Source organism: Bombus impatiens, unplaced genomic scaffold (genome assembly GCF_000188095.3).
Source record: "Bombus impatiens unplaced genomic scaffold, BIMP_2.2 scf_0775, whole genome shotgun sequence".
NCBI lineage: Eukaryota > Metazoa > Arthropoda > Insecta > Hymenoptera > Apidae > Bombus > Bombus impatiens.
This window is the reverse complement of record NT_177194.1, coordinates 1-8,852: the sequence shown is the minus strand read 5'-3', so window position 1 is coordinate 8,852 and position 8,852 is coordinate 1. Positions and strand designations below refer to the sequence as shown.

The 8,852-nt window shown below is 29.5% G+C and overlaps 3 protein-coding genes across 4 annotated transcripts; 1 reads left to right on the top strand and 2 right to left on the bottom strand.

Annotated features, from left to right (window-relative positions):
• Positions 1-712: 712 nt before the first annotated feature.
• Positions 713-3,906, bottom strand: LOC100742839 (cytosolic Fe-S cluster assembly factor NUBP1 homolog). Of its 2 annotated transcripts, none has more exons than XM_033323091.1 (7): positions 3,570-3,906; positions 2,942-3,183; positions 2,313-2,414; positions 1,745-1,835; positions 1,364-1,629; positions 1,082-1,268; positions 713-1,010 (listed from the first exon to the last, which is right to left on the bottom strand). In XM_033323091.1, exons 2-7 carry the CDS (start codon positions 3,116-3,118, stop codon positions 955-957), a joined length of 879 nt encoding a protein of 292 aa, XP_033178982.1. In that variant the 5' UTR covers positions 3,119-3,183; positions 3,570-3,906; the 3' UTR covers positions 713-954. The 2 variants fall into 2 exon arrangements, with proteins under 2 accessions (XP_033178982.1, XP_003492652.1); XM_003492604.4 differs by having other exon boundaries at positions 3,574-3,906.
• On the top strand, positions 2,754-6,378 carry LOC100745184 (tektin-3). Its single transcript, XM_012390453.3, has 9 exons — positions 2,754-2,795; positions 3,903-3,991; positions 4,058-4,294; positions 4,847-5,079; positions 5,209-5,318; positions 5,377-5,525; positions 5,606-5,828; positions 5,884-6,038; positions 6,136-6,378. The coding sequence occupies exons 1-9, from the start codon at positions 2,769-2,771 to the stop codon at positions 6,344-6,346; spliced, it is 1,434 nt and encodes a 477-aa protein (XP_012245876.3). The 5' UTR covers positions 2,754-2,768; the 3' UTR covers positions 6,347-6,378.
• On the bottom strand, positions 6,098-7,768 carry LOC100742721 (cytochrome c oxidase assembly protein COX11, mitochondrial). Its single transcript, XM_003492603.4, has 4 exons — positions 7,639-7,768; positions 7,133-7,362; positions 6,716-7,039; positions 6,098-6,637 (listed from the first exon to the last, which is right to left on the bottom strand). Exons 2-4 carry the CDS (start codon positions 7,334-7,336, stop codon positions 6,491-6,493), a joined length of 675 nt encoding a protein of 224 aa, XP_003492651.1. The 5' UTR covers positions 7,337-7,362; positions 7,639-7,768; the 3' UTR covers positions 6,098-6,490.
• Between the last annotated feature and the right edge of the window lie 1,084 nt (positions 7,769-8,852).

Here is an 8,852-nt window from a genome sequence, read left to right as displayed (position 1 = left end):
CATCTTTTTCTAACCACCGATATGGAGATTGACCAATTAGCAGCAACGCCAAATTCCCTCACCTTCTGAACGAAGGCTATCCTCGACGAATCCGATGATCTCGTGTCCTCAAACACACCCCATCATAGTTTTCCTCTGCAGCATCACCGCGACGGAGAGTCATTCTCTCGTGAGGTCGTATTAGCGAGTTACTTAGTGTCTGTACGCTCGGTGGATATTCCACGTTTTCGCAAAGAGTCCGACTTAGATTTTTGTGAGCACGTACATCTATCATCCCGTTGACCGCGGATTCGTTATTGAACCTAAGACCAACATCACTAGTATCGCGAGTGTCCAATCGCCGCGGTTGATTGTCGAGTCGGTAGTATCCATACCCGTATTAACAGACCGTACCTTCGTTATAACACGACGATGGCCAATTCCAATGAAGATTTATCATACGCCCACAACCTTATTCCTGACCCTTCTCCGACATAAATATTACAAATTAGTTTTTAATACCTTATGTGTATATGCATTGTGCATATATACGTTTCAAAATCAAGTGATAATTATTTAATTAATAATTAACATGTAGTAATAATTATACTTATTTCTATTTTATATTATGCTTATTGACATATTATTTACTATAATTAGTGCTTATAGTAGTGCTGTAATGTATAGTGGCCTAGTTCTTATTGTATTCATCATGAAGTAATTCAAATAGTTATAAATGGTTAAATATGCTTACTTTATTCTACATTCTATACAAATATATCATTACAAAATTTTAAACACATCATATCGCGCATTATCATACTTATATAGACTGCAAAGTATACTAAAAGGAATGGACACTTATTAAATGTATAAAATATATTAAGAAAGAAAAGAAAACAATATTTTACATTTTTTACACAATTTTAATACACACATACATGTTCTTGTAATATAAATATCACATTTTTTCTTTTAAGTTATATCAATCTCATAGTTGATTTTTATTTTTTCACATTGTTCAATAATTTCTGAAATAAAAAAGATTAATTTGCACAATACAAACGCCATACAAAAATATGTGTCACTTAGAAAAACTTACTTTGAACAATCGTCTGTAATGTCAAAATAGTTGGTGATTCTGGTAGTTCCGTTAAAAAATTTTTTCCCTCATCACAACACTTAGCCAAAAGTGGATCCAATGGTAGAGAACCCAAAAATTCTATATTCAATTCTTTAGCCATTGCATAACCACCACCTGTTAATGCTGGGAATATTTCTACAGAATTCTGCATAAGAAAAAGGTGCTCATAAAAATAACAATAACAATTCAAATTACAGTAACATTATCTAATCAACTTAATATTATCTTTTTCATACTTACTTTACAATTAGGACACATGAAGATACTCATATTTTCAATAACACCTAAAATTGGTATATTCACTTTTCTGCAAAAATCAATTTCTTTTCTCACATCTAATAAAGCAACCTGTTGTGGAGTTGTTACTATTATTACTCCTGTAATGCCAGCATCTTTAAGATATGAAGTTGCTGATAAATGCTCATCCGATGTACCAGGGGGTGTATCCAAAATAAGATAATCCAATGAACCCCAATCTACTTCTGATAAAAATTGTCTAATCATTCCTAGAAATAATAAAATGAACAAGAACGTATATGAATAATAGTAAAAATTATTATTATTATTGTTAATAAAAATGTGTACATATATGGAAAACAGAAGTAGCTATAAATCAAATACCATTTTTTTTGGGTCCTCTCCATATCACTGCATCACTTGGACTTGTAAGTAAAAATCCAATAGACATTAGTGACAAATTGTCTTCTATATACTACAAAAAGAGAAGCAACATTAATAAACGAGTTCTATTAACTTTATATAGATTCATATTTGAAAATATAAGTTCGTAATTAATGATATTTCCATTCACATTTATTAGTATTCTTTTTTTTATGAATGTTACATACTCCTAAAGTTTGATTCCAACTTTCTAACAAGAACTTTGAAAGAAAGTAAAACATGCTGAAAAGTGTTGAGTTTTCCCAAAATGACTTTTCCCAAAACCATTTTGAGATGCCATTAAAAAGAAATTGTACTTTGCAACTACACTAGTGCCGTTATGACAAAAGTTGTATAGTCTTATTTATAATAGAGTGTGTTAAACAATAAATTTTACTTTACTATTTTATTCTAACTTTACCTAGAACAATATTACAACTCAATTATAGAAACACCCTGTATAACCTTACTATATCCAAATATGGTACTACATATTTATCTGAATTTATTTCTGTCTATAAAAACTTACAACTGGCGACCATCCTGATCCACTTTGATGAACTTGTTCACCTATCACACCTAATACTCTTGGTTGAGATGGTCCACAAATATCAATATCTAGTATCGCAACCTACAAAATTTGTTATTTTAAATTATCATTCAGCAAAATTAAAAATCTATAAAATTGAGCTTTATATATGTTATAAACAATTTCTTTACTTATACTTAAGGTTACAAGTACATCATATAGAATATTAAAGGCTTAATATATAATCAATGATCAAATAAAATACTGCTATAGGATAATGTAATAAATGTATGATATATATATATATATATATATATATTTTATATTATATATAAAATATTTGTTATATATATATAAAAGTAAAAGAGTGTAAGTATATTCTTTAGCATGAACTGTATACTATAAACTATAATGATTGCTAGAAATTGCTCTGTTGATATATATATAGAAAACAATATGGATGTTCTTGCTACAAGAAGGAAGGTAAGCATTTTTAATATAATATTAACTAAGATAACATTTAGTTTATATTGTAAAACATATGGCATAAAAATGTATAGATAATACTTCATAAAATAAAAGTTTAAAATAATTATTTCTCACAATTTTTATGTTAGAAAGATACATACATTTATATCAGCATTGCTTGCTGCCAAGAATCTGGATATTAATGACGTTATAGTACTTTTACCAACTCCCCCTTTACCAGATAACACCATTAGTTTATTTTTAACTGTGGAAAGCCTTTCTTTAACAAGATCTATAGTAGGATCCGGTTGTCTGACAATACCAGACGCGCATATCATTTGATTTGGACAACCAGCGCATATTGATACCTTCCCTGCATCTTTATTTGCAGTACCAGGACAATCTATAAAAATGTTATTACTTATCCACTATATAACAAATAAGGTTTTACTAATATGTTACATTCATGCTAGATGTATAGAATTATTACATTCAATTTCTATAAAAAACATTATTACAACAATTATAATAATTTAAACAATTCAAGCAGGTACATTTGAAGATGTTGCTTATCTTTTAAATCATTGAAACAAATATTGAAATTAAAAACACAATATAATATAACCTTACATATAAATACAAACATATTACTAAATTAAAAGTGATTCTTCGCACACTTGAATTAGTTATCATATGTAATAATTATAGTTATCGTATGTAATAATTATAATAACAAATTATAAATGATATATTAAATATTTTGTGAAATATTTTTTGTTGCATATATACTTACGTTGTGGTATATCACCAGGTATATCTGCCATGTTGGATAATAACCAACTAAACTAACTGCGACTAATAATTGTTCAAGTAACGGATAAAAAGATAACGTCTAAAATCTATCTAAAAATGTTTCATATTTTTTAAAAACAGTTTAGTGATTTCTCAATTCCCATTTTATGCTAACTAAGGATTAAATCTCAAATTCATCATCCTTACAAAATTTAAATGAGATGCGATTTAAAATTTTCACTTTATTTTACCATTGTTAGCTTCTGACCCTAGTTAAAATAAGTGCAATATTTTCTCTTTTAATATATTTTATTTATGTAAAATTTGAAACAGTTGCAATTGTGGAGTAATTTTGACGGTGGTTATAATTTGTCTTGGCGTCCCAGTATGGAATATAAAAATGTTAAAATTCTACCCTTGTAAGTTTTCGATAGATTAGTATTGCTTCATTTAATTCATGTCTCACAAAAAATATTTTTTTGTAGAATCACACAATCAACACCCAATTATGCATCAGATGTTGCAAATAAACCAAATTCATTAAGATTTCCTAATTTAGTGATGGGATATAAATGTGATGCACTGCATGCTTCAAAAACTGTTCTACATACGCGATATACACCAAATGAATGGTTTCAGAAACAAATGAAATATTACAACGAAGCAGATGCATGTAGATATTCATCAGAGAGAGTGAGAAACGAAACTTTGCGAATTATTAGGTAAACGCCATATCAGATTCTACACTAATAGAACGCTATTTTTCGTTAATCTTATTACTAGTCTTGTTTTATTATGAATTCTATATGAATGTTCTATATGAAATTCTATACTATGAATATAGTTTTAGAGATTTTAGAATCAAGTATATCTCAAATTCTATATGGGATTTAGGTTTAAAAATTGAGGTAATGAATGCAAAATGTGGAATGATATTTAAACAAAGTAAATAATTTGTAGAATTTTGTGTACATAATGCAAATAATACTTACTTTTATATGTCCAAATATTTTTGTTACGGAATAATTGAATATGATTTCGATTAATTTATATTATTGTATAATATATGTATAAAAATATGTGTTAAATTAACAATATACAATTTTATAGTACAATAGATAGTGTTTCACAGAAAAAAGAGAGGAAACGATATATCACAGTATATATAGTCAAATTTTGTTACTATCTGAATACTTTTGGAAGCAACTTTAGTAAGTCAAATTGCATGTATATGTTATAATGTACATAATAATAATAAACAAATACTGTAACAGAGATGCTGAAGAGAAAGTACAATCTGGACAATACAATACCAGCAGAAGACTTGGTGAAAGAATAAATGATGTCAATTTTTGGAGGAATGAAATAACATTAGAATTAGAAAGGTTACTTCAGGAAATTGAAAAATTGCAAGATTGTCATTCTGCTTTAGATAAAGCTATCAAAGACATTGAAGATCCATTACATATAGCAGAAGAGTGTCTTTATCATAGAGAAGCTAGGAAAGGTATGGCAAATAAGTTTGATAGTAAATAAAATATCATTGCTGTGAATAATAATGTTATTGGTTGCTATTGCTATTGTTGTCATTGGAATATATAATCTAGTAATACTGTTCCATCTCCCTGTTGTACAGATACAGAACTTGTACATGACGATTCGGAGAAATGTTTATTTAGGGAAATAGAAATCTTAAATAAAAATAAAATAAAATTGAGAACTTACTTAGATAAATGCAAGGATCAGGTAATATTGAATTAAGTGATTAAATTTTAGTGTGATCATAAACCGATTTTACTTGCAGCTACGGAACTGCAGAATCTCTCAATGTCAATTAGAATTGGACCTAAAGAATAAAGAAAATGCATTAGAAATAGATACAATGTGTCATCGCTTGAACAATTACAGTCACAGACTGCAATATTATAACGGAATTGAAAAATATGATGCATGGTATATAAAATTTTGTAAATAAATCCAATTTGTATTAACAGGTTGCTTTATGTAAAAATTAAATTTATCTATCTTATTAGCTTTGCTGAACAAGATACATGGATACACACTGCTAATCAGATAGTTCAGAAATCACAGATAGAGAGGAATAAATCTTGCCAATTAAAGACAAATGTAGAAGCTCTTATGATTAAAATTACACAAGAAATGTGGGATGCATGGAATAATACGAACAATGCTTTAGCACATAGATCTTCTGAATTACTTGAAGCTAAAAATAAACTTCAACAACATTTACAAATGGTACAAATAGTTATATTCCATATATTGAAATAACAGTGTAACATACTATTTTTAGATACAACAAGAAATCTTTGATGTTGAGAAAAACATGGAGTTGATGCATAAAGCTATTGGAGATAAGAGTTACATACTGAAGGTAGCACATACTAGATTTGAAGGTAGAATGCATCGCCCGGACATAGAGCTTTGTCGTGATTATGCGCATATAAGGTTCATTTTAATGTGTTTATTTTCATGATTACAAAGGATAATAAGAAATAAGAAAAGAAAACTTTTAGTATCTTTTTAATGTATTTTGCTTTCACAGCCTTCAGAAGGAAATTGGAGAAATAAATCATCAAATAGAAAGGATGCACAGAACATTGAAAGAACTAGAGAATCAACATCAGAAATTATTAAAAACACAAGCAATGCTGGAGCACGATCTTATACTAAAGATTGATGCAATACATATTGATCGAGAAAAAGTCTCTGGTCTTAGACGTGCTTATCCAATTAATATTCTTTTCAAATGTTAATGCTCACCAATAAATACATAGTTATTATTATATATTATTACATTGTCTTCCCCAAAAATTTAAACAATGTAATGTAATTAACAACATATTAGGTATTGAACATATATTTGTCAAAACACTAACATCCTTTTTTTACAATTTTTACTATTTTTTCACGAAACTCGGTATAGGAAATGTCATTCCTTCTTTGGCTTCAAAGAATGTATAGGAAAGTACAATTTCTTCAACATTTTCCATTTTTGGATCATCAACAAACTCTGGATCAACGTAAAAAAATACTGGCATGTCAACCTTTAACAATACACATTAGATAACATAATTGAATGACTTCCTATCTCTATAATAATGCAATTATTTTATTAAACCTACTTCTTCATGTGGATTAAGTTGTTGTTCCTCGAAACAAAAACACTGAATTTTATTAAAATATTGTGCAGCTTCATATGGTACTACGTTATAAGTAGATATACCAGTCACTGGTACATTTAATGGATTTTTTGCTGTGTAAAATGCTAAGGCAGTTTCTCCAGGAACAACTTTTATAAAATTTTGTTGTGGTTTGAAATTCCATTGCATCATGGCTGCTGTATCAGCATTAAATTTTATTTTTATCACTCTATCCTTAATAGGTTTCATTGAATGCACTTTGCTGTTATCATGATTGGTTGATACAGTACCACCATAATTATATGACTATTAAGGAAATTTATTCTCAAACATCATAATGTCAAACGTAAGGTACATATTAAAATATGGATAGCATAGTTTAAAAACAACGATAATTACCTGACAAAATATTCTATATAAAGGCACGGAAGCATAAGTAAAACCAACGACTAAAATACCAAATCCGCTCCAATATAAACGCGAAGAACGCATTCGTCTTTTGTGAGTCGCATCGTAATATTGATTAAACAAAACTCGAGACACATTCGTATGTACTTGCCTTCTGTAGTAATTCAATATATTTTGATAGATTTTCGTGTGCATTTTATTTTCTCCTTTATTAATTTAACCTAAAAGTTTATGAAAACTTTTCAAAATCTACCATAAAGTAGATTTACCAAATGCAATGTACAATTTGGTGAAAAAAGACTAATTTCATAACATATTTTAGTCATATTTATGAAAATTCGATTTAGTTTATCATATTTGTTTCACAAATTTATGGAGAATTGCTTGTTTAAAATAATAACCAAGTCTCTTTTGCGCGAACAATGTCATCACTATCAAGACTCGCAAGACTAGCAACCATAGAGATATAAAGATAGAATATGCAAATTATATATTACCGTTTAAATGGATACGATATGGCAATAAGAACAAAGCACTGCATAGAAATCGCTTCTGCCCTTGTCTAATCGGGCATGTACCACATGCATACTGCCGCCGCTCGTTAGTCGGTGTTAAGAGAGAGGGAGGAAATGATGCTCGCTTACGCTCACTGTTCTAGTTGTTCCCGGACTGGGGCTGCACCTTGCGGCCAAGCGCTGGAAGCAGTTCTACGCTAGCATATAACAAGAATCTACAGCCAGAAACAAGTAGTCAATGCTAATTATCGCTAATCTTCGGAACAAATTCCTCCTTCTCCAAATCCAGGAGGAAAAGAATCTTAAGGGGGACTAAGGTTAATTCGTACAAAAATAAGGCACGTTTTTGTGAATTATTTGTGACGACACAGTTAAAATCTTTATTAAAACCAATTGTACATTAAAGTATGACATTCGAAGAATATTGTATAAAATTTTCACGGAGAAATATTAAAAAATACGGCAATGGTATGGTATTAAAAAATACGGCAATGGTATGATGGTTTTAGCACAAATAAGAGTAGCCTCATAGAGCAAAGTTTAGTTGAGTTGATTATTACTCTTAACAATCAAGAATTATTGTTGTATATGTTGAGATATGTATAATTTTCTGTGCTAGACTAGGTTAAATGCGTAGTAGAGATACTTGTATGTGAATATCAGTGTGTGGAAGTATGTGTGTCCGAAGCGTCTCGAAAACAGATGAATGTAAACTCTTCAGTCGGTTAAGGTCCGTCGAAGGGTCGGTTAAGAGTCGTCGAAGAGTCGGTTTACAGTCGGGTATAGAAGAAAATGCTGAGACGTGTGCAAGTGGTATCGATGAATATATAAGGAATCGTCCATGAAATAAATATATCATTGTTTTAATATTAATCCTCAGTATAAATTTAGTGTTCCTATAACATTATTTCGGCCTCAAAGATCCACAATTCTTAACAAAAATCATGGTTGCTGAGATTCAATGTTAAGGAACCACGTGTAACCGGGAGTGAATGTATAAAAGTCGATTTAGGAAAGATAAAAAATTGGAAATAACTTCTAAGAGATAGAAGGGCTGTTGCCAGAACAAATAAAAGGAATCTGAATAATAAAGAGAATTATTTTTGAAAAAAAGAGGGTGAAAATAAAAAAACGAATCAAGATGCCAATGGACGACGAAATTAAGGTTCAAATATTCGATGGACGTGATTACAAAA